Source organism: Nelusetta ayraudi, unplaced genomic scaffold (assembly GCF_046127955.1).
Source record: "Nelusetta ayraudi isolate G7.1 ecotype Tasmania unplaced genomic scaffold, CSIRO-AGI_Nayr_v1 ptg000015l, whole genome shotgun sequence".
Taxonomy (NCBI): Eukaryota; Metazoa; Chordata; class Actinopteri; order Tetraodontiformes; family Monacanthidae; genus Nelusetta; species Nelusetta ayraudi.
The window spans coordinates 1699889-1725000 of record NW_027466065.1 but is presented as its reverse complement, the minus strand read 5'-3'; the positions used below and the strand labels follow the sequence as shown (position 1 = coordinate 1725000).

Sequence of the window (25112 nt, the reverse complement as noted above, 5' to 3'; positions counted from 1 at the left end):
TGTTGTGCAGCTACGCAATTTCTTTGCATTTGGCAGCTTCCTGTTGTCTTTATTAGCTTAGCAACGGTTAGCGTCTTTGATTAGCACGTCGACTCATTCAGTTCATTGTAAAACTGCGTTGTTTTTTTTTGCAATATCCGCTTAAAAAGCAGCGAAGTATATCTTGCGTGCAAATATCCGTATTTTACTGAACCGGTTAACATTTAATTACATATGATTTAATATGTCTAGTGTTCAGTGTGATGATAGTTTTTGATCACTGGAGAAGGAATCCGTTGTTAGATCAAAAATAAAAAGCGAATCAGTTGAAACAAATATATGTGTGTTTTCTTTACACAGTTTTCAAAAATAAAATGATAGACGTTTGAACTGTTGTTTTGTATAACCTTATTGCAATTGACTTCTACCGATTCCTCCTTTATTTAAATCAAATTGGCAGACAACCTGCTTGGCATATCCTGGGTGGACAGCGGCTTGGTGCCCATTTTAAATCCTGGGAACGTGCTTGACTACTTCTCTGAGAGGAGCAACCCCTTCTATGACCGAACCTGTAATAATGAGGTGGTCAAGATGCAGCGGCTATCTCTGGAGCACCTCAAGTAAGTTTGGCTCCTACAGTAAATTAAAGAAGACAGCTTTCGCATGAATTAAAGGAAGTCTTGTGTGAATCATCCTGAAAGCTTTGTTGTAAGGCGCTGGTGCTGCAAATCATTGTTTCTTCCTTCTTATTTTCAGCCAGATGGTGGGAGTGGAGTATATTCTTCTTCATGCTCAGGAGCCCATTCTTTATATAATCCGCAAACAACAGAGACAGTCACCAACACAAGGTGGGCAGTGCATCCTTCATCTTTTTACGACCAGTCTGACATTTATTTTGCTGGATAATATAATAGAAAAACACACACATTTTGGGCTTTCCATTGATGTCCTGAACAGAGGTGATCAGGTGGCTGTTGTCTGGCTTGTTGTCCTGCATCTGAAACTCTTCCTAAACTCAAGTGAATGGAAATACTTTGGAATTTAGATTCATTTATTTTTAGTTCTTAGACTCAAATTATTTTATAACCACATTCTGAAAATTATAGCCCGATTGATTTTTATTTTTATTTTTATTTTTTAGTTTAACCACATCTTTTTTCTTTATCTAGTGATTCATTTAGCCGATTACTACATCATAGCAGGAGTGGTGTATCAGGCTCCAGATCTGGGAACAGTCATCAGCTCCAGAGTGGTGAGAATTATTTGCATGACATCATTGAGTGTACAGGAACCATTTTGTCGTAATCGCTATCACAGTGTATTTCTCCATTAGCTGTCCGCTGTCCATGGAATCCAGTCTGCTTTCGATGAGTCCATGTCTTACTGCCGCTATCACCCATCCAAAGGGTACTGGTGGCACTTCAAGGACCAGGAGGAGCGAGGTAACAATGTCACAGCTCATTTCATTTAGCCAAAGCTGCACCTGATCACAAGAGGATGATCAGATTCAGCCAAGTCCAAATGTAACTCAACTGGTACTTTCAGTTCCAATTTGATCAACTTTCATTTACAGAAAAATTCAAGCCCAAGTCCAAAAAGAAAGAGGAGCCAAGTTCTCTGTTTCAGAGGCATCGTGTCGACACTCTGCTTTTGGATCTAAGGTCCAAGTTTCCACCAAAGTTCTACCAGGTACCAGAAGCACGGGTCCCAACTGAATAATATCATATCTTTCATGATACGTCAATGTGAGTGTGTGTGTGTGTGTGTATATTTAATACAATTTTTCTGCTTTTTCAGCCAAAGCCTGGTGAGAAGCCAATCCCAGGTATGATCTGACATCATGCTGTAATAGTTACTGCCATTGTCTTGTTTTACTATATTTTATACAGAAAATATAGTGTTTATACAATAATAATAGTCATATAGTAGCCCCGTTTTGCAAAGTCTTGAGGTTCTTCTCTGCTCTTTCGCTGCAGTTGAGGTGAAGAAAGAGCCTGAACCTCCCACAGAAACTGTAAAACAAGAAGAAAGGGAACCGGCCACAAAGTCATCAGCCCCAGCTCCGCCCACTAAACCGCCTCCTGAGAAGAGAGCAAGGCTACAGTGACCAACCTCTCCTTCTTCTTCTACCTTTCCTGTTATCCTTGTTGAGTCTTTACTAAATATGTGTTCTTTTATTTTTGCTTTCTTCATGTATTTGGTCACTTGACAACATAAATGATTTGCAAAATATTACAGAGTCTTTGCTTCTCAGTGCCACAGTCTTGATAGAACTTCAATCACATTTGTCAGGTTTTGAATACTCCACGCCCCCACCCTTTAATCTACTTGGGTCTCAATTGCTTGATGTTTTCAGACATTTATCAGTATTCACAACAGCTGTTGTTGACTGATTATTTGCTAATGTAAGAACCTCAGCAGACCCTGTTGACAGTGACTTAGAGGATACTTCTGTTGCACTGAACCTTGGCACAGGATGTGTCATCATGACTTGTCTGATATACCCTCTTTTTCAGTCTTTACTAAAAACACTCATTGGTATTCAATATTTTTGCATTAAAATGTGTGCTGCTAAATATCTATGTGCCTGTTTCTATTCTCATGCTTTAAAAACAAAAAACAGGGTCCACGTAAAAGTGTTTTCAGGCTGGTCAAGGGATGCAGCCGCTGGTTAATAAACAAGCCAAGATCATTTTTTAAAGGTTCATGCAATGATTATACAACAGTAATTTGTTCAAATGCAATCCAGCCACATCTGAACTATGGAAAGTTAGCTCTACGTCCCAGAATTCAAGGTCAAAAGGGGCATCGTCCCCGTGGAGCAACTGGTATTTGACTGCAGATTTCTATTTGTGTGAAGTACAACTTCTAATACAACTTGGCGTATGTGAGTAATACTTGGCTGACCTGCGCTTTATTTTTCATACGTTTTCATAAAGGTTCTATCTTGCGACATCTTTAGTGAACAACTGACAAGCGTTTTGAATTGACATCCTATGACCAGCAGGTGTCGCCATTTATCCACATTTAACCCGAGTTCCTGGCTGCCCATAACGCCTTTTTGGTCATGCTACACTCATTATTGTGTCACTAAAACACGACGACTCTCGGTCAAACGCAGCCGAGCGAGGAACATTGACCTGAAAGCACTCGGAGCCCCACTGAGGAGCATGGTGTCGCGATTTGAGAGCGTGTCACCGGTCAGTATCGGCCTCCGCCACCGCCGCTGCCTCTACATCCCGATGCCACGAAGAAGAAGCCTCTCGCAGGGCGTGGTGGGATAGGAGTCTCGGCCGTGGAGGACTGGAAACAGTGCCCCAGCTGGCTGGCTAGCAGCGGAGAAGATGGCTGCAGAGGGGATTTTCAGGCCAGTGTCTGGAAGCACAGCGGCGTTCGGCGCCTTGGGCCAGCAGCACTAGCCACCGTGTCAGCCCCGCTCGGCGGAGGGGACACAGGACAACAATGGGCTCGCAGACTCTCCAGATCCTCAGGCAGGGGGTCTGGGCTTCGGTCACAGGCGGATGGTACTACGACCCCGACCAGAACACATTCGTCAACGCGTTGCATCTCTACATCTGGCTCTTCCTGCTATGTTTCCCCTTCACTCTCTACATGGTGAGTCGCTCCGTCCCTGCCGGCCACCCGAAATCGCTGCGCCGTGTGTGAGGTCTGCTGTCTGGAGCGGTGACCGGTGTGCGACTCGCCGAACCAGGTGCCCGTTAGGTCGGCTTGTCTTTAGCCGCCGCCGCCGCCGCCGAGGACTAACGGTCGGTCTCGGTCTATTATCTGGCGCGGCGGGCAAAAGTAACGTCCTACTCCAAATAAGTACACGTTTTACACAAAGCCCGAATATATTCTTTAAATAAATAAATAAAAATATATATATATATCGCACATACAATTGTATTAATGATAGAAGAAGGGGGGGGGAAATAGCTGTAGGCACAAGACAAAATAGAGACACTGCTGTTCAAATGGCTGCCCTCAAGTGCTACCATCCACCAACTAGATGGGACCAGAATGCTCTTTTGTTCAAACTCCGCGTATCAAAGTGAGTCGTTTCGACTCCGGGGGGATATTAACAGTCGATTACAGCTCGTGTCAGATCATAATCGGCGAGTTTAAATCCCCCCAACCCCCCACCGCTCCTTATCAGCTTGTTTTCCTGCTGTCGATAGTGACTTGCAGTGTGTCGCCAGCTTTTCTTTTTCCATTATTATTTATTCCCAACAGGAGCCGCCAGACAGCTGTGAGCGCGAGGACATAACAGCTGACCAGCATGTCTCGTAACAACTTACCCGTCCCGAGAATAGGATTGCGTTTGATGCTCAGTGTATCACTGCTGGCGCGATTGTTTGGCATTCTTTGTGCGCGCGCGTGTGCGTGCGTGTGTGTGTGTGTACTCCGCATCAGTTGGTAGTTTGCCCTCCTTATCTCAAGGACTTGACAGCGCAGTTCCAGCTGAAGCCCACTTGTGATGGCTGCCCGCTGTTTGCTTGTGGGGAGAAGAAAAGAGCTGCTGCTAAGAGATCCTCGCGCGCCTAGTTGAAGGCACAGTGTATTTATTATTTTCATAACAGGCCCCCTTTCGACTGTGGCCAGTACAGGAAGTATCTGTTTGTGCAGCATTCTCAATTCTATATCTAGAAGCTGATGCCTCAAATTGGGTTTGTGGTTTCTGTTCTATTCCTGGATTGGAAATCTGCTGGCCGGCCGTGTGCTTCATAATGAGTCAAAGGTTTTTCATGTAGCTCCTTGTCTGCATTCTCTGCAAGTTGATCAGAGGGTAATAAGGCAAGGAGGAGATGGAACTCAGGAGCCAAACACGTGCGCATGACGGTCTCCTTCCACAGTTTGCTGACCTGTTAAAGGACACTCTGTCTTTCTTTCTGTCTTTTACGGGGCTGTACGCTGACATTTTTAAGTGGTAGCGCTAGTAGTGCTCGCAAGTTAAACATTTTAGTAGCGCAAAGAACAATTTAGTGGCACAACCAGGTGGACAGCAAGTTAACATGGTTATTGTGAAATTAATTTGAACCAGGAAATGTAGTTCTTAAATAGTTGAATTGAGATGGATAGTATACACATAGAACTACAACTCCCATGGAGCACAGTTTTACTAACAACGAACAAACGGTTACTTGTATAGGTCAAAGTAATACTAGTTTTCCCACTTCATGATTATGTTCGTGATGCCTGTCTGCGCAACATGTGTGAGTTCGGCTTATGCCGAACCAGGCATGCTGGTTGACACGCTCAGGTTCGGCTGGAAACTGCCCTCTTAGCCCTCTGTTTGCAGTCTCCCGCTTAAACGGCTGCGTTCTTGGACCTTTCACATAATTGGAAAGGGACAATAACAAGGTGGAGCACCTGGATGGGGGTGTGGCCACTGACATAGAAGGGGTTATTGACAGTCTTCGTCAATTCCACGACTAGCCCCACGTTTTCTGAAAAGTGAAGACAGCAAGTAAAAGGTGGACTTTTCGCTTTTCTGGGTAGTTTACAGACTGAACAGACAAGCTGCGAGGAAGGGGCGGGGCTAAGCTTGACAGATGGACAGACGGAGTGAGCAGTTATGACTCTTATCTGCCACGCCTTGCAGCCAGATATCCTTCCTGATCAAAGTGCTCGCCTGTCTCATGTTATTGTTTACCAAACACCTGGGAAATATTTACTGAGTGAACATGATGAGCCTCATGAAAAATTAACACAGACAAAACATACAAACACAAACTGGTGTCATCACAATTTGCGTAAGTAGAGCTCGCACTGCTACAGTCACCCCGTGCAACCTCTCGCTCTCCTCTGCAGGCCCTGCAGCCATCCATGGTGATAGTGGGAATCTACTGTAGCGTGATCGCCGCCTTGTTCCTGCTGCTGAAAACGGTCAACTACCGCCTCCACCATGCCCTGGACGAGGGGGAAGTGGTGGAGCACCGGGCCAAGGAGAGCCAGGGCGGCCGAGGCGGCGCGGACGGGGCCAACGACAGCGGCGTCACCCGTCGGGAGGACAGCAATGGCCCGGGGTGAGTTCATGTTTGATGTGCGGAGATGTGGAACAAAGGCACCACACGAGGATGACTAAGCTGCTGTGGTGGTGGTGGTGATGATGATGCAGGAGGAGTCTTCAGTGAAGGATGCACACGACTGTGGTGCAATGCCCGGAACAAGTCAGTCATGCTTCCTGAGCTGTGTGTGTGTGTGTGTGTGTGTGTGTGTGTGTGTGTGTGTGTGTGTGTGTGTGTGTGTGTGTGTGTGTGTGTGTGTGTGTGTGTGTGTGGACTCGTCTTAGGGTGATGTAATCGGGAGTTCAGGTCAAAGGCCTGGTCCTCCAAGCAGGGCAGGGGGAAAGAATCAATGTATTGATCGAAAAACTGAAGCTGCAGCAGATGCAGACAATGTGACGCGACCTCTGGGAAAATAAATGGTTTACTAATGAGCAGTGTTGATGGGATTACTCCATAAAATTAATCCAACTACTGAATACTCTTTAAAAAGTAATGTAATTACTTCTTTCACTACTTTTGTTTCATAAGTAATGACTTACTAATTACAAATTACTTTAGTTCAAAGAAAGATAAAAATAACAGTTGCTCAGTGCTTTGGAATGAACTTCATTAAAGTGCAAATTTCGCATTTCCTACAAACCACAATATTCTTTGATTCAGACGAGATGAACTCAAAATAATGTTTGCATTTCCAGCTATCAAACGCAATCGCTGTTTTTTCTTTTGCCGCCCTCCATGCTTGTTTTGGTGCGTCGGCGCATATCAATGACGTTTGCATGCACGGCTGCATCATCAATCTGCGACATCGTTGTTTTTGGTTGTTTGTCTAAATTTCAGACATTTTTCGGAGAATAAGACATTTTGAGAAAGTAATTATGATATAATTACCAGTTTTGCCACAGTAATCCGGTTACATTACTCCGTTTACTCAAAGTAGTTTAATTACAGTTTCATCAAATGACTTAGTAATAAATTACTGGCCAACACTGCTAATGGGTTGGTGAGCAGGGGGATACACAGTGGTTCCGTCCATGTAAGCATGTCCGTCCTTTGGCTTGTGGCTGAACTGTTTCCAGACAGAGTTTTTGGCCTGCTGCGTTCTTGAGGATTCCGACCAATCACTGTCCTCGGCCTAAATGTGACGCATCGCTTCAGCATCACCATGAGAAGTTTGGGAATGAATCTGCGCAGCTTCCAAACGCCACAGTGCCTCCCGTCGTGACGCTGAGTGACCCATTTTGCAGAGATAGTTTGTATAGTAGCAACAAAAATATCTTTCACTGTAACACATCGGTGGGTGCTTATTTCCAGGCTTTCTTATTGTTGGTGTTTTAATTGAAGGATTAGCTTTTCTTGTTAAGCTTTCTTTTCTTTAAAAAAAAAAAAAAAAAATCTGATGGAACAAAATGCCAACGAGGTCCCGTAACACCAAGAAGTGACTCACATTCACATTCCAGAGAGAGTGCTTAGCATGGCACTGAAAGAGAGGAAAGGCTCGGGGAAGAGTGAGAGCTCTTTAAAACGGCAGCGGTCACAGAGTTTCCCTCCACATCATGTGTTGCTCTCCACTTTGTGCAAGTTTAGAGAGGCCGAGCGTCAACGTTTACCAAGCCCCAGAAACCCCGTGTTTATCCCCGATGGGCTCTCGACCCGGTTGTTTAGTTGTTGATAGAGCCGCTGTGTTTACGTTGTAGTTTGAGCCAATATGGAATTATTATTTTTTTTTGCCGTTTGGATGGAAAATATTTCTAAACATTCACTGGCAAGTTGTCCGCTGCATCATTCCAGGCGGTTAAACGAGCACGTCCGGGCGCTAAATATAGAGCTGACAGAAACGTATATGGACGCGACCATCTGTTTAATCTCTTTCAGTTTATTTATTACTGCCGTCTTAAAGAATCCAAACACTGTCCAGGCCGCTTCGCTAACATTCGATGCCCCCCCCCCGCCCCCCTGCCGAAGCCGGGCAGAAACAAACACGGACCGCAAACGACCCTCCACACATTTGCAACTAGCGAGGGAGATTTTGCACTCCACGGCGCCCCCTGTAGTGAGTGCCCAGTGGTAACAGCTGTGTGTGTGTGTGTGTGTGTGTGTGTGTGTGTGTGTGTGTGTGGGTATACTCGTTGTGCGTTCAGGGATCCTGGAGGAGGCATCGAGATGGCGGACTTCATCCGACAGGAGACCCCGCCGGTGGACTGCAGCTCCAGGAACTCCTACATCGGGATGGAGCCTCACCAGCAGGTGAGCAGAACACTGCATACCGGATTAGATTTATATCATACATATCAGATTAGAAACCAGTTCTATTGGGCAATGTAGTTGTTTCACTACTGAAACGTTTAGAATTTTTTTGACCTGTTGCGTTTGTTGTGTTCCTGACTATAGTGTGTCACAGCTGTTGTGTTGTTGTTGTTGTATGCATTGCTGTAACTTTGTTACCCTAGGTCACTCTTGAAAAAGAGAATTTTAATCCAAATTAGTCTTTGCACCTGGTTAAATAGAGGATATTGATTGATTGATTGATTGATTGATTATTCTAGGAGCCTCTTGTTTATTTTCAGGAAGTAGGAGGCAAATACGAATCTTTGCGACATTTAGGCCATTGTTAAACTTCCCGTCAGTGTGCTCAGTCATGTAGCCAGGTCGTCGACATCCTGTGGCGTTTCATTTCGCGCCAAAGTGAGTTTTAAACGCAGCTCAGAGCATTACGGGTTTTTTGTGGACGTGCAATCGAAGGCTTTTTTTTTTTTTCAAACTTTGTTTTTATTGTTTTTTCTGCATGTACACAAAACAACAAATAACTTAAAGACATGCATAGAACATAAACATCAGACAGGGTCATCCACAGTCAAATAAATGCCAGACATTATTATTAGTGGGCTCAAACGAAGGCTTTTTAAAATAAGCCAATTTTAAGAAGTTCTAAACACAGGAACATTTGCCACTGATCTGCAGAACGTCGCTGGCTTCGACCCTGCGCACGTGCGGCAGGTCATGAATCCCGGCAGAAATGCTTCCGTCCGCTACAACAACAGCATTACAGCTACAGCATTTAATCCCCCCACAAACATGCATCATGTGCTCTGCTGCGTCACGTCCTCCGTGCTGCCGCAGTTTTCGGGTTCAAATCTCCAGTAATTTTCCAACCAATTTGGCTGCTTTCAATCCGTAAAACGTATTTAACCCCTGAGTGCAGCGCGCTGCCTTCAGTGTCTTTGTGCTCGTCCTTGAGCCGCCCGGTGGGCTGATGTGCGTCCCTGCAGCTGTGCGTGGGATCCGAAATAGGTCCCTGTTGTCAGCGCTGAAGTCTTCTGAGTTTACCTCGGGGAACATTTTTTTTATATGACGATTTAGTGTCAATATCCAGCTTAACAATCTTTTTTTTTTTTCATTTCAGATGGGATCCACTCATGGGAGATCAACTGTTGCCAAAGGTAACCGCAGCTTCTGGTGCCTCTGATGAAACCAAACAGGGGCGGCACAATTTGTTGCACAGTTTCATTATGTAATAACGATCCACTAACCGGTTCACTGGAATAATTGTCGCAATATTTATTACATTATTGAACCGCCGTTGACATTCGTTATGCAACGGCTGAACTTTGAACGTCACAGTGTTTACAGAAGTGCCACAGGTGTGTTTCTCTCTGACGGCGTCTGAAAATCGCTTTTTATCTTTTCCTGTTTCCGACTGCGGGAAGCCAAAATGCGTTGTCACGTTAGATTGAAATGTCCAGCTTTATGTATCTCTGAACTCGACGTCAGCTAAAAACAAAGACCTCAAAGTGAAAATCTAATCGAACAGAAGCGTCTTACTGGTGCGTTTTACTGAGTATGACAGTCAGGTGGCTGCGTCCTCTGAATAATTCAGCAGGCCTCCATCCTAATCAGTCGTGGTCAGTTTGTGCTAACGGATGGTAAGGGCTGCGGAACTCTGCAGGGCTCTGCCGTTTTAATCCTCTTACCTTCTAGCCGCCCCTCCACACCCCTTCCAGACTGTCCGGCACAAACTCCCCAAAGTGCGACTAATTAAGATTTCAGGGTCTCCACAAACGCTAATTGCAAAAAAAGGACATCCTTTTTAAAATCGGCACGACTCTCACTCTCGTTCGGTCACCTGACGAAGCGCAGCGTCGCCTTCTTCTGCCCCAGTGGAGCCCAGTTATGTCGGCTGTCGGGCTGGAGACATTAATATTTGATGAAATGGGTCGTCCCTGAATTGCTGTCTTGCTCTCGTGGCAGGAGATGCGGGAAAGACGTCAGATGATATCAGCCTGACGCTGGTGGAGAGCTGCAGTCACGACCACGGTGAGCATGGAGGACACACGCGCGACTCGGTCCCACAGCAGCAGCGACAGACAGACAGACAGACAGACAGACAGACAGACAGACAGATGTGCGGCAGTTTTGTCCAGTAAATTGCAGAGAGAAGCCAAAACAGTGTGACTGCAGAACGCACGGCTGGCAAGTGATGACACGCGCTCGCACCTCCCAGAGTGCCGCAAGTGCAACACGACACGACGCAAGTGCAGCAACAGCACAACAGAAACACACCCAGACCAGTGAGACTCTGCCGACGGGCCTCATTGTGCTCGCCAGTGTTTTGAGACGAATAAACGGCCAGTGCAGCATGTTGTGCACGGCTTTGGTGTTTTACAGTATTTATTAAACTGAAGGCCCTTTCCCACTGACCAAAAGAACAGTTTTAAACCTTGCTAACAATTGGCATTTGTGAAGGTGGGAAAGACCCGTGTCTGACCTGTGTCAAACGATCCGTATGGTTGTCTGGTTTGGAGCAACTGCAGGATTTTATGTCTTTTCCTCCAACTCCGAGTGCCAGCGGGCGATGCGGCCCCTCATGTTCATCGTGTTCCCACAATATTTGTTTGTAGCGTGACACAACTTAGAAACAGTGTAACTTTTGTCAATTTCTTTTCCCCCTCAGCCTCGTAAAACCCAAAATGCTGCCACATGCTGGCTTTAAATCCAGAAGGAACCGGTCAAATTAGTTTTTCAGTCATCTTTAACGTCATCGTCTCATGAGGTGGTTTGGATCTGCTCGTGTGTCTAGTGTGCATCACCCTAAAACGGTCTGGTACGACGCAGCACTGCAGTCGCACATGAGGCCTCATTAAAAAAAAAAAAAAATTAAATTTGTGAAATGACCGTGATTCTTAATTGGCAATTGGCAAAAATAATCGCGATTCATCTAAGAATCTATTTTTCCCCACCCCTAGTTAAAATCATCTTTAATCGGCTCCGTTCCGATTGGCCTGTAGTGAGAAAGCCACACCCGCGTCAACACGCTAATTTCCGTGATGACGTTGAGCGTTACGTGCGCTACGTCATAGCATCGCGCCAGTCTATCACGTACCGAAACAAAGCTCTGTTTGCATTCGAGACTGGATGACGTCAGCAGATATGCAGGGGTGAAAGTGGAGGCTATGCAGCTTGCCAGCAGGGGTCAGACCCAGCTGGTTTTGGTCAGTGGGAAATGGGCCAAATTCCGATGGTTAGCGTGTCGACCCGCGTTATAGAACACCCATGTCGACCCGCTAATTTCAGTAGGAAAGCGTTGTGAATGCACTAAACCAGCCCCACCTCATCCTCTCCTCTAGACCTGCTGTCCGACACTAAGATGTACTGCCTGGTGGCCAACGACTCCTTCGCCTCCCTGCAGCCGTCCACCTCCCTCTGTCCCTCCGAGCTGTCCCGGGAGCCCGCCGACCTCTGCAACTCTGCCGCCTACCAGTTCAGCCTCTCGCACTCCTCCTGCGACACGGAGGTGGCCTCGCACACCTCGCTGCAGTCGCAGACGTTCAGGAAGGAGCTGCGCTCCCGAGGCCTGCCGCGCACCTCCAGCTCGGCGGGCTGCGCCTTCCCCGACCCGTGTCTGCCGGACTTTGCCCTCTACCCGCCGCCCAGGCGAGGCGGTGCCGGCGGCGGTGGCGCTCTGGACCCCGTGTGCGAGCTGGACGCGGCCGGCGCCAGCCCTCACCGCTTCGGGCTGTGCGCCAGAGATGCCGCCGAGCAACTGTACCAGCAGGAGCGGGCCGGTCCGTCCACCTCGGGCGCCGGCGAGTGCTGCAGGCACAAGGAGCCGCGCAAAGTGTCCCGCTCGGCCTCCAGGGAGGCAGGGGAAGGCAGCTCGGGGCTGTACCCGGGGGAGGGCGGCGGCGGCGGGAAGGGCTCGGCCCTGAGGGAGAAGTGCCACCGCGGCGGCCGCAGTGCCGACAGCCTGCGGAGCCTCAGCACCCGCAGCAGCGGCTCCACCGAGAGCTACTGCAGCGGCACCGACCGCGACACCAACAGCACCGTCAGCAGCTTCCACAGCGAGCAGACCAGCTCCACGCATGTGGAGAGCCTGCTCTCGCTCTCAGGGGACGAGCGCGCCCGGGACCGAGGGGACGGCGGCGGAGGCGCCGGCGGCGGCGGCGGCTCAGCGGACGGCAGGACTTCCAGCCTCGGCAGCGTCAGCTCCAGAGGTCCTGGCGGCCAGCCGTCCAGGGAGGCCAACAAGAACCCGCACGCCAACGAACTGACGGCCAAGCAGCCCGCCCAGGGGGGGGGTGGGGCGGGGGAGGGGGAGAGCGCGGGGATGGGGGATGGGGATGGGGAGGAGCCCGGCGTCAGGACCGGCGCCGACAGCTCGGCAGGCGCCGGCCGGGCAACGTCGGCCCACAACGTGCAGAGGACGTCGTCGCTGTCGGTCGGACGCAGGGGGCGCCGGCGCAGCGGCAAGAAGAGGGCGAGCAGCTTCGACGCCGGCCGCCACCGGGACCACATGTCCGCGAGGGGCGTGGCCAAGCCCGGCGAGGAGGACTCCAGCGACCACAGCGAGCTCAGCGCCGCCTCCAGCCGCCACCTCAGCACCGACAGCTCGTCCAGCGCCACGCCGCGCTCCTGCCCCTCCCCCGACACCTCCAAGGCCCTGAGAGCCAATCGCAGCTCTTCCTCCGCTGCCGCCACCGCCAAAACCGAGCCAGGGCCCGAGCCGGACAGGGAGCGGGAGCGGACCCGGGGCAAGCGCCGCCCCTCCCGCCGGACCCCCAGCACGGGTAGCGCCAAGACGCACGCCCGAGTGCTGAGCCTGGACAGCGGCACGGCCGCCTGCCTTAACGACCCCCGCCGGCTGGGTGCCCCCACCGGGCCCCGCCCCCTCACCACCTCCAAGTCCGACCTGGAAGCCAAAGAAGGGGAGGTGCTGGACGCGGCGTCCCTGCTGGGCCGGGCCTCCCAGCTGGAGTCAGTGACGCGCTCCCGGAACAGTCTGCCCAGCCAGGCGGCGCTCAGCGAGCCTCAGGATGCCGCCGCCGCCGCTTCCCTGCGGGGTACGTACACACACACACACACACACACACACACCGCACTCCGGCATAATGAACACATGGCATTGAGTCGCTCTGCCGCCGTTTGATTGTTAGACACCAGCACATTTGTGTTCACGAGCCTTTGATGCGTACCAGCAGCGTCTGTGATTGTTTTCTGTCGGCGGACGATTGCGACGGCGGAGCTGAAGCTGAAGCCCCTCAGCGCTGAATTCAATCGTCGTCGTTTCGACCACCACCAGACTGTCCGCCAGTCGTTTGGCAGCTAAAGCAGCTCCAGGCTTCTTTCAAAACTGTTTTTTGTCGTGTTGTTGTTGTTTCTTTGGGCTTTTCTACCATGTTGTGAAATTGGCGAGACATCTTTGATTTCCAGTGTTTTGACAGTGGGATGAGACTGCAAGTGGGAGATATTTATGTTACGTGCTATCAGTCCCATTCCCATGAAGAGCCGAAACGTTTGGTCAACTCTGGTCACATGGGTCAGATTGCAGGCGAATCTGATTCAAATCAGATTCCTTCTCAAAAACGATTTTAAGGGCTGACTGTCCACACTGTTTTTAGCAAGTGTCCAAATGGGATGTGGCTCTGTTCAGACTGGGCCACATTCTTGACCCATCTGACAGGTTGCTGTAGCAACGACGTCGGAGCGGAGGTAGTGTGACGTCGTATAATTGCGACAGCGGCACTTGTTGCGATGCATGGCCTGGTGCTTGGCTTGAATGGAGCTACTGTATCTCCCCACAGACTGATGAAGCAATGGGTTTCCTCCTCTGTCCAGGGACTGCAGTTTTCTACTGCCTCTGTCCGCTCCATTGCGTTGCAGCACCAAGAGCATCATTGGCTCTTGCGTCGCGTAGAGTGACGTCACGGACAGTCAAAACCCATCGGTGCGTTCGTTTGGAATGCCCCCCCGCCCCCTCACAAAGGTGGTTTCAGTATGTTTTGCAAAATCGGATTTCATGTGATTTGTGACTGTTCAGACTACAAAGGAGTCATCTGGTTCCAATCTGGCTGGGCTAAAAATCTGATTTTGGCTGGCAGCCTGAACACACTTTTGTGGCTCTCTCATCAACAGGAACTTAGTAACAGCGTCACCAAAAGTTTCCTCCTGACATTGCTGTGAGTGTACACAAGGGTGTTTTTTGTTTGTTTTTTTTTGTCTTTTGTTTTTTTTGCGTGCGTCTGCAGCTCGTTGAATGTAACCTCGGCAAGTTTCCCCCCGCAGAGTGACATCTCTGCCCGGAGCTCAGTGTTGGTGGTGTGGACGTGACGACACAGTGTGAGCTTTGTGCTGAGGTTCGACAAACCTCAGCTCCCTAATTAGCGTCAGCCGCACGGAGACATGATGGACGTTCCTGCCCTACATTCCATCCTGGGTCCCATGTTTTGTGCTCATGTGTCTCGGTTCTTCTTCTTCTTCTTTTTTTTTTGGTGTTTTTTGCTTTTTGCTTTTACAACGAGGTTGTTGCTTGTTGGCCCTCTAAGGGTTTCTTGGGTGTGCGTCTGCAGGAATCAGTCACTGGTCATTCAGTGGGCACGTTGTGTTTGTGTACTTGTCGTCCCCCCGGTTGGAAAAAGGTTTCTGATTTGTGACTAATTTTCTTTTCTTTTTTTTCTCTGCCTGGATTTTTCTTTTTTTTTCTTTTTTTTTATGAACTCAAATACGTGAGCTATCTCAGCTGGCCAGTGGTGACGGTGTAGGAGTGAGACCAGCCTTTGTGGAATATTAGTCATCACTAATGCAGCAAATGCAGCACAACAGACACACAAACAGAGGATGGATGATATTAGCAGATAGTGATTATCAAACGTTTAGCTCACTGGGGTTTTTTTTTTCACTCCTTTTTTTTTATATTCATGTAGGGTTGGGCGATTTTGGACAAAAATAAAATCCAGATTTTTCTTTTTTCCTCTGAAAACTCGATTTTTCGATTTTGATTTTTTTTTTTGGCAAAACTACAAAAGACAATGGAATAAATTGATTTAAATATTTTATCTCTATTTTTAAAGAAAAATTGGGATTAATGAAGTAAGAACCTCACTTTCACCAAACTCCACTTGAAAATGAACAGGTTCTTCAGAAACCAAGATGATGTTCCCTTATTTGGGAATAAAGTGAAAACTTAAGTACCAAACACAAATGAATCCCCCTGTGGATAAAGTGACATCCTTAACTGTCTTTCACCAAACATCACTTTAAAAATAAAAGGCTTTTCTGTCATTTTGACAGATGAATGGATAAAGCGTTAAACTTTCACATTTTGCTCGAGGCGCACAGCCCGGAAGCATGCGAGAGGAAAATCCATTTTAAGATTCTCCTTTTTTTAAACATCGTCTTGACTAATGGATCCGATTTCGTCCTAAAAAACGGTTAATCGCACAGCCCTCCATTCTCGGGGTCGTCTCCACAAATTCACTGCGACCTTTTCTCCGGGTGGCGTCTTGACTAGAGAGAGGTGCGCGGCAGAGATCTAATTTCTTCATGGCTTCACTCACACGTTCAGAGCTCGAACCGGATGGTGTTCCGGTCCGGTGCGATCCGGTCCGGTTGGTGACCTCACTGAAACAGGGAGCGTCTCCATCAGGAGGCGACTTTCTGAGAGCCGATGTTCTTTCTGCAAAATCACCTCATGCAAGTGTCCTCACAACAACGAAAAATAAAAACCCGGCTGGGAGACTGACTTGGCCCGTGATGTCTCTCGCCACGACAGCCCCGGGAAGTGAGGAGACGGTCATTTTTCGGCGCGAGCGTAGCACGTTCCGTCGGCAGGCGGTGCGGCGGCGACACAACGCAGGGAGTAACCCCACCCCGCCCACCTCCCTCATTGGATCTCCTCTCAGGTACGGCGGCGCTCGGCGCTGCGCATCCCACCGGGTGTGAGCATGTCACCCAGGTGGCGCTCTTCTCTCTTTCCCTCTTTTCTTTTTTTCAACCCCTCCCTGTCTACCTTTCCTGTCATCACGTGTCTATGTCTACTGCACTTCTGCATGCCGCTCCGCCGCCAGACAGGTGGGGGCCGGACAGGGTGGAGGTGGTGGTAGTGGTGGGGGGCTTTGTTTCTTCAGACTTCCTTCTTTTCTCTCTGTTTTCCCACAATCTAATCTGGCTAAAGTCCACATTTTGAGCTCCCATCCAAGAATCTGGAACTCACAGAGTCAAAGGCACAAGGTCACACACACACACACACACACACACACACACACACACACACACACAGTCTGACTAATCTGCTTGGCCGAGACAAAATCTCATCTCCGCACAACGGCTGATGATTGGCTCCGTAAAAAAGGTGCTCGGCTCTTTCCAGCAGCCATCATAAGGACACGCATAAAAAAAAAAAGAAATCCATCAAGTTAAGGTTTACCCACAGGAATTAGTTGATTACAATTATTGGCACTAATCAATAACAAAAGATCATTGTTTTTCCCTGGAACATTGTATTTTCAGAGCTTTCATTTTTCACCCCAGAAAAATACCTAACAAATATATTGCTTAATCAGAAAAACAATATATTTAGCCCTGTGATTGCAGCCTTTGGAGGTCTTTTTAGCTCATCTTTCTTATGGAAACGTGAAATAAAGTCAAGAATCTTCTCACTGACAGGCTGCAGACACATATTAGTGTTAAAAACACAAAGGGACCTTTAATCATCAGCTCTGACTTTGACAACCTCGACCTTGTGCAGACGGCTGTGAGTTTCAGTCTCTGCCGTCACTGTGGACAGTGAGCCGACGCTACTGATGACCGGTGGTCCTTGGCCTGCTCTGATCGGACCGTCAGGGTTGCGGCTGCTTTCGACAACTTGCGCCCGATCGCTCGAGCCTGGAGCCCCTCGAGGGAGACACGCTCTAAGCTGCTGTCCACTGGTTCCTTGATTCCTTGAGCCCTGTGTGACTTACTGCACACTTCCTTTTTGTACGCTGCATCTATGAAGCAAGGTCACATTCCAAAGTGCTGAGCCTTGAAAAATGTTAAGCGAGGAAAACAAGTGCGCGGCCTGCCAGAGGTCAATAAACTCGCCAAATTGTTCCCACTGCCGTCAGTTCTCCCTCGTCCTCGCCCGTCCCTGCACTTCACACGCTCTTTTAAAGTAGAAGCCCAGACGTCCTGACCTCCCTGATCATTTTAATCAGAGTGTAGTTGCGTCAGAGGTGCTGACCAGCAATGGTGTCTGGCCCCTGTCTGGTCTTGGAAATTATTCACATGGCCAGTTGCCCTAAACCCCACCTGATGGTGTTTCTGCGAACCAGCGTCCTGCACCGCTAGGCGTCAAAAGCCAACGGCAGATCTTCATTGAAACTCTTACATCTTGCGTCCCCCAGAAAGACGTCCTAATCATTCCATGTGCATGATCCCGCCCACGGCTGGAGCCATAATGGAGGTCAGGCTGCAGCTGGCAACGCAACTGTGGATGCAGAAAATCATCATTCGTCTGTGAAAATGTCGATTAAAAAAGGCCAAAGTCCAGCACCTGCTCCCGCTGCTGCAGACCTCCACTATGACCAGCTGGCGCGTGCCTCCCGCCTCACCTCTGACCTGCCGCATGTCTGTCCTCCGTCTGGTCTCACCTTCCTCACCTCCCCGACTTCTCCCCGTCTCCTCCCGCAGCCTTCAGGAGGCTCTCAGCCAGGCCTCCCAGCCTTCTTCCTCCCAGGTGAAAAGTCAGCCCTCCAGAACCCCGTCCCAGGTGACTGTGCTCAGCACAAGCGCCTCCCTGCTGGCCAGGAATGGAAGCACACACCTGGAGGGTTCTCAGGACAAGGCTTCGACCGTTGGCGCCACCAGCTTGCAGGATGACTTTGGTATGAAGACACGAGGGGAGATTTTTTTGTTTAGTTTGGTTTTGTTTTCTTCTCTCGATGAAGGAATTTCGCCTGCAATTCTCCGTTATGTGGCAGTGTTGGGATCCCCTCCCACCCCTGCTTTTTACAACGAGTGTTATCATTATTGTAAATTGCTGAACGAGCGGACTCGACCGCTACATGCTCGTTTGTATCTACAGTGCAGTACTGGCCGCTGACAGTGGTGTCGCTAGTTGTTTGCACCCTGCAAAAAAAGAAAAAACAGAGAAGAAGACCGGCTTCTCCTCTGAAAAGACTTGAAACTCCGACCCAAAGTTTCCAAAGTTTAGGACTATTTCATAGAAAATGAAGCGGCGAAACACGTTAGGTCCAAACTCTGCGAAGCTCACCTAGCATTCCATGCTAGGTGCTACGGCGATACGCCAACACCCCGCAGTCGCTGTATCGTCACGCACCGCAGAGAGGAATTCACAAATAACGTCGAGGAAAGATACTTCGTAGTTATGTTTTAAAATACACGCTTATTTGTTCACTTATCATCAGCCTATAACGCAAATACATGGGTTTTTCCGTACGTTGGAAAATCATGGAAGAAGCTAGCTTAGCGAACGACAGTTCCCTGATATAAATGCGTCTTTTGAGGCAGTCATTAGTGAATCACAGCCCCTGTCAATACCAGTGTTTATATTGAATTGCGTCACTCTTTCACTTATGACTCATCAACTGTGTTGTTTAGGGCATATTAATTCGATATTTAAGTTGTTTAAGGTATTTAACTGTAATAAACATTGCATATAACCTTTAAATAGTGAATTAATATACCTATGGTATTTTACGTTGAAAAATATAACAGCTATGTCACACAAAAATGTTTTGTGTGTAATTATTTTTGATTGTATTTGTCGTATGCTGTCAATGCGCAAAACACAGGTGTGAAGATTTGAGTTCAACAGAAGTCCAAAATAGGTGGTGAAAATAAAGAAGATTAATCGAAGAAAAAAAAATTTTGATAGATTAGTCGACAACAGAAATACTCGTTAGTTGCAGCCCTACTGTGTGGCTCTGGTCCGTCATTCTGTGCTAAAGAAGTTGCTGCCGCGGCGGCCCTCGGTGGCTGGAGAGGCTGTCCACAGACGTAAACGAGGCCGTCAGTCAAAAGCAGGCCGGCGGCGCCGTCGTCCCCGCTGACACAGTCCGTCAAAGCCCTGCGACATTATGCACGCCCCATTTCTCTTTGTCTGCGAGTGCGTGTCTGTATCCGACGCGTGACCTCGGTCTGGATGTTACAGACGATTAGGACGGGCTCCCCCCCCGACGCCTCCCTCCCATCATACCCCGTGCTGTTTACACCGAGTGCGCGCCGTTCCACCGAGCAGCTGAAGTGACGACGGCGGCTCAGTCGGAGCGAGGTTTGACTTCTGCTCTTCCTCTGAACCGCCGGTAAATAGGTTACAGCTGATGGGGCCCAGAGGAGACGGCTGTTATGAGAACATTAGTAGATTGTGCGCTCGCGCGCGCGTGTGTCTGTGCGCGTGCACGTGGCTGCGTCTCCAATTTATTTCTGCAGAAGGCTGCCCTCGTCAGTTGGACTTCGTTTTTGGTCATTAAACTTTCCAAATGTTTTGTTGTTATCAGACCCATTGTTCGGTCTTCACTGTTCTCTGTCCTTGTCTACGCTGAGGTGGCCTCACTGTTCGGATCATCCAAAGCAACCCTCTGCATTTCCAGACATATTTAACCTCCTGTTTGCACACTCCTGTTAAAAATCGATGCTTTGTTGGCGTTTCTATATGGTGGTCTCAGAGGGACCTGGTGGGGATGGGTGGGATCAGAAAGAGAGAGAGAGAAAAAAAATTACCCTTTATGACATCACAAGGACCTGCTTTCCAAAAGTGAATGGTGGACTTTTCTCATTTTTGGCGAGTTTGCTGACAAAACAGAGACATATTATTGCAAAAAAAATATCAGCGTTACGGTGGCACGGTGGCGCAGTGGTTAGCGCCGCCTCACAGCAAGAAGGTCGCGGGTTCGATTCCCGGCCTGGGACCTTTCTGTGCGGAGTTTGCGTGTTCTGCTGAGGTTCTCTGCTGGTCTTCCAGCTTCCTTCCACAGTCCAAAAACATGCATACGAGGTGAATTGGAAACTCTAAATTGTCCATAGGTGTGTGTGTGTGTGTGTGTGTGTGTGTGTGTGTGTGTGTGTGTGTGTGTGTGTGTGTGTGTGTGTGTGTGTGTGTGAGCGAATGGTCGTTTGTCTCTATGTGGCCCTGTGGTGAACTGGCGACTTGTCCAGGGTGAACCCAGCCTTGGCCTGCTGGGAGAGGCTCCAGCAGACCCCTATGGCCCTGAGTTCAGGAACAAGCGGGTATTGGAAATGAATGGATGGATCAGCGGTATGATAGTGATGCACTACACACTGTAGCCATTGAACACAGAAAATAGAAACTTTTCTGCTGTGATTCTCCTCTAGACAATGCTCCTTATCCAATGCGTGTGATTTCCACATTAAAGGTTTTCACCCTCTGTAACAAATGCAGTGGACACCGCAGCACTCTAAACAGGAAGCAGCCAGGCGACGTCCAGCCGGAGGGACGTGACTGCTGTCCAGGAAATGAATGACTTGCTCACAGAGGCAGATTAACTAAATGATCCCATTAGACTGACTGAACGCAGCCATGCTCCAGACGCCCTCCCATTGCCAACATGTGACTCTGTGGTTTAATCAAATGATTCCCACAGGCGGATAATCAGTCTTTAATCAAGATTTTCCATTTCTCCCTCCCCCATTTTTCTTTCTTTCTTCTCTCTTCTGTTTCTTTCTCCTCCAGGAACTCTCACCCCCTCCCTCTACGAGGTCCGCGGTTGTCACATGGGCCTGGGCAATTTCGAATCCGCAGCCAGACGAGCCTCCAATAATGTGTGGTTAGTGTCACACAAGCAACTCCTGGTTTTTTTTTTCTCCCTCTCTCCTGTTCAAACAAAATACGGATGTTTCACTTTGGTTGGTTTTGCTCCCAACAGCTGGCAGACACTGTCAGCGTTAGCCCACTCCTACTCTGTTTGCCCCCTCGTTGCACTGAGACCAGACGTTAGATCAGTTATCAGTTATGAGGTCGCGAGGAAATGACTCATCATTTAATGGAGTAATTGTGGCTTTGGGCTCATCGCTGTGCTCGTTTTGTCTAATGGCCCGCAGGGACACCGACTCCCACCTCTCCAGTTCTACCTCAGTTCGCTTCTACCCGCATGACCTGGTGAGTAGCCGAGCAGTGAGCCGGGAGGGCGGGACTCTCGCTGCTGCCTTCTCTCCTTTGCTTGCATGTCTGTGGATTTGTTTTGACACACACACACACACACACACATGCATGCAGTGATCTTGGCTTTAGTTTCTTGTGCAAGACGCCTTTCCTCCTTTCTGTAATCAAAAACTTATTATTACAAATTAATAGTTCTGCGAGTCTGCAGGCTGCAGGCCATGTTTGTTGAAAAAAAAAAGAAAAAAAGCATCCAAGAGATTGGTGAAGCCTTCCCTCTGGTGTTACACAAACACTCTTTACAGATTTACTGTGTTCTTGGGTTGTCGAAGTGGAAAAAGCTGGATGTAGTCAGCTGGTGCAGGTTTTTTAACCGTTTGTACGTCCAGATGGCTCTGAGTGTTTGAGTCGGTGGTAGCTCTTTATGCTGTGAAGCAGCCAAATTGCTCAAGATGGATCTTTTTAATCAATTATACACCAACACTTGTATCCTGTATCTCTTTCTTTCTTCTGTTAAATGCTGTTTCATTTTTTTAAAAACAAAAAACTGTGCCGCTGCCTAAGACTTAAAACTACTAAACCGGCCGTTTGGACAGATATCCCTCCACCACATCCGTGCGAACCGCCTGTTAACGATGGACCGGGAGCTGCTGGAGCAGCACGACGGAGATCTCAGCCCGGATCTGCAGGACGGCCCGCTGGGCCCGGACGACCCCGCTGCCGCCGCCGCCGCTGCCGCCACGGCCGCCGGCAAAGCCAGACACTACTACCGCCTGTGGCTGCTGCCGTTCCTCTGGGTCGGCCTGCATTTCGACCGGCTGACACTGCTGGCGCTGTTTGACAGGTGAGGGTCCGGGAGGCGTCTCCGCGACCGTGGATTTGCACCCAGGGCCTTTTTTTCCCCCAGTCTGGTTGCTTAGATGTGCGTGTGGTACATGTTTGTCTCCGTCGGCTGGCAGGAACCGCGAGGTGCTGGAGAACGTGCTGGCGGTGCTGCTGGCCGTCCTGGTGGCCTTCCTGGGCTCAGTGCTGCTGGTCCACGGCTTCTTCACCGACATCTGGGTCTTTCAGTTCTGCCTGGTCATCGCCAGCTGCCAGTATTCCCTACTGAAGGTGAATATAGCAGCTTCACACACAATCCAGTATTTCCCATTAGAGGCTGACTGTACTCTCAGTGTTCTGTTATTATTAGATAGTATTAGTAGGTGCAACAGTATTAAAGTCTCATGGTGCCGTTGTTCCCTGAATCATCAGGCGATTGAACGATTCAAAAGATTTCATTTGTCACGTATCAACAGTGATAGTAATCATGGTAACATCAGTGAAATTACAAGAATGATCGTAGTAGTGGTAGTAATAATAGTGCAATAGTGCAGTATAGTATTATAAACATAATAGTCAGTATAGTATAATTGTTTGCATGATTTTGAAATGTATGTAATGTATATTTGTATATAATATATAATATAATATAAACTCTAATCTAACATATAATATATATAATATAGTAATAATATAGTAATAATACAGCAATAATAGTCATAATACAGCAGCTATATATGAAGTCACATGATAGTGGGTGTTATCATGTGACTAGCATTAAACCGCATGAGCTGTGTTGTGATGGTGACTGTGTGTGTCTTTCTCTGCAGAGTGTTCAGCCGGACTCGTCCTCCCCCCGACATGTGAGTGTCAGCGCTCCCACTTCCTCCTCTGGGCCTCCAAGCTCTCCGCCACCTCAACTCGCGCCGGCTCGCACCGTTCGCCCCGCTTTGTTTTCTCTCTCTCTCTCTCTCTCTCTCTCTCTCTCTGCTGTGCTTTTTTTTCAAAACCATGTTTTTTTTTCCTGGCTATTTTTTTCCGCCCCCTCCTACACCCCCGTCCTCCTCCCCCTGCCTCGCCGGCCCGCTCTGAAGCGGCGTCTTTTATTAATGCACCTCCCACTTCTGCTGCAGGCACGAGCTTTAAATAGCCGGCTGGAGTTCAGCTCAGCTCTCCCTGCCCCCACCCCCTCCATCTCGCTCTCCCGCTGTTGTCCCCCTTCCTCCCCCCCTTCACCTCATCTCACCTCCACGTCCCCCCCCACCCTGCTCGTCGCAGTGCTGACACATTTTCCCAGCAAAAAAAAAAAAAAAAAAAAAAAGCCGTCCTGTTTAATCTGATTGCGGCGGCGTGAAGTGCGAGGGCTCCCTTTTTGCCGAGAAAGGAGGACAGCTTCCCCCCCCTCCCCCCTCCCACCAACTCCACCCACCCACCCAGGGCTTAAACATGCGCAGCAGTGGCGTACTTGTCTTGGCCCCGCCCACTCGACGCTGTCACAGTTCATAGTACTATGGGGATGTGCTGATACTATTACTATTAAACTTTATTAAGGACACAATGGTCCACACCGACACTGACAAACTGTTGGCTCGCACTGCTCCATCGCGGCACCTTGTGCAGCAGCCTCGTCCCATCAGTGTATGCTACAGCAAGTTTCTGCAGACTGCTCCTTCTACAGCGACGCCACAAGAGTGTAGCCTTCACTTGTACATAGCCCATGCCAAACTTTCCAATGAGTGTATTTGCTTGCGCATGGCAAGCCTCGGTACATACTTTGAGGACAGTGCCAGACAGAGAGAAATTACACAGTTTGCTATCCACTTTACTCCTGACCATGATTGGGCTACTTTTTCTAGCATCGCAATTAACATCACAGTCCGAGCCATATTGTGAGCAGACCCTAAGTAACTGTTGAACACCAGCTATATGGATTCCACTTAGAACGGAGTGGAGTACTTGCATGTCAGTACTCACTGATCCAGAGTACTTGATAAGGCCATTAGACATTAGGGAATTGCTTTGTTTTCTTATTTTGTTTCCCCCACAGATGTTCTGTTATTGGAACAACATTCCTCAGCATGTTTTTCTAGAACATGAGCAACTGTCACAAGTTTCACTGCAGTACAAACACAAACTAAACCAAATGGTCATACGCATACATGTACAACTGATATCGGTGTCATGGTATCGGCATGTATTTTATGAGTACGAGTAGAATACTCAACCCCCCGGAATCGGTACCAATACCAGATACTTGTATTGGTATCAGTGCATCCCTAGTTTGTACCTGTGCCAAACATCTAATGTGATTTTATCTGAGATAAACTCTTCCATCTGTGATGTGGTATAGAAAATGTGAAAGTTTTTTTTGTTTGTTTTTTGTTTTAACCGTTGAGATATCGTCAGAATGAAACATTATTCCCGGTGTTCTTGAGTGTCCGGTGTCGACGCTCTCTGACACACGGCGTCGCTGTCGCCGCAGGGTCACAACCGCATCATCGCCTACAGCCGGCCGGTCTACTTCTGCCTGTGCTGCGGCCTCATTTGGCTGCTGCACTACGGCAGCCTGAGGACGGCGTCGGCTCGCTTCAGCCTGTACGGCGTCGCGCTCACCAGCTCCCTGGTGCTCGCCTCCGCCAGGGACCTCGTCATCGGTGAGTGCAGCAACACCCGGACACACACCGAGGGCATCTTCGTCGTGTCACGTCGACCCACGGACGATGACGAGAGACGCGAAAATCAATTAAATTAGCTTTTTATAGCGGGTAAAAACAAATGGGAATAATAAATCAATTCCAATCTTCTTATAGTGAACTAGACCGCAAGTCGTATTGTCAGTTTCATGGTGTCGCTGTGACAAAAGTGCTGCGACATTGTGGCCGCTAAATTAAACTGGTCTTCAATGTTAAAAATAC

General features: G+C 48.7%; 3 protein-coding genes across 4 annotated transcripts in view; 2 read left to right on the top strand and 1 right to left on the bottom strand.

Moving 5' to 3' along the window:
- med6 (mediator complex subunit 6) overlaps window positions 1-2561 on the top strand; it is a 2764-nt gene extending 203 nt beyond the window's left edge. The window contains exons 2-8 of the mRNA XM_076023322.1: window positions 440-599; window positions 736-827; window positions 1149-1231; window positions 1313-1421; window positions 1553-1668; window positions 1777-1804; window positions 1956-2561. Coding sequence (XP_075879437.1) covers window positions 440-599; window positions 736-827; window positions 1149-1231; window positions 1313-1421; window positions 1553-1668; window positions 1777-1804; window positions 1956-2086 — 719 coding nt within the window. The 3' untranslated portion in view covers window positions 2087-2561. The remainder of the gene's footprint in view (window positions 1-439; window positions 600-735; window positions 828-1148; window positions 1232-1312; window positions 1422-1552; window positions 1669-1776; window positions 1805-1955) is intronic.
- dmac2l (distal membrane arm assembly component 2 like) overlaps window positions 1-25112 on the bottom strand; it is a 373839-nt gene that overhangs the window by 285718 nt on the left and 63009 nt on the right. The gene's annotated exons all lie outside the window — the stretch shown is intronic.
- The window catches only part of pcnx1 (pecanex 1), a 34826-nt gene continuing 12787 nt past the window's right edge, over window positions 3074-25112 (top strand). Inside the window, exons 1-14 of one of the 2 annotated variants that reach the window (XM_076023317.1) lie at window positions 3074-3594; window positions 5791-6005; window positions 8126-8231; window positions 9388-9424; window positions 10233-10298; window positions 11609-13321; window positions 16030-16159; window positions 17928-18121; window positions 20950-21043; window positions 21318-21375; window positions 21972-22219; window positions 22335-22488; window positions 23028-23060; window positions 24680-24851. In XM_076023317.1, the coding sequence (XP_075879432.1) occupies window positions 3442-3594; window positions 5791-6005; window positions 8126-8231; window positions 9388-9424; window positions 10233-10298; window positions 11609-13321; window positions 16030-16159; window positions 17928-18121; window positions 20950-21043; window positions 21318-21375; window positions 21972-22219; window positions 22335-22488; window positions 23028-23060; window positions 24680-24851 (3373 nt within the window). In that variant the 5' untranslated portion in view covers window positions 3074-3441. The remainder of the gene's footprint in view (window positions 3595-5790; window positions 6006-8125; window positions 8232-9387; window positions 9425-10232; window positions 10299-11608; window positions 13322-16029; window positions 16160-17927; window positions 18122-20949; window positions 21044-21317; window positions 21376-21971; window positions 22220-22334; window positions 22489-23027; window positions 23061-24679; window positions 24852-25112) is intronic. The other variant, XM_076023318.1, reaches the window with a different exon arrangement.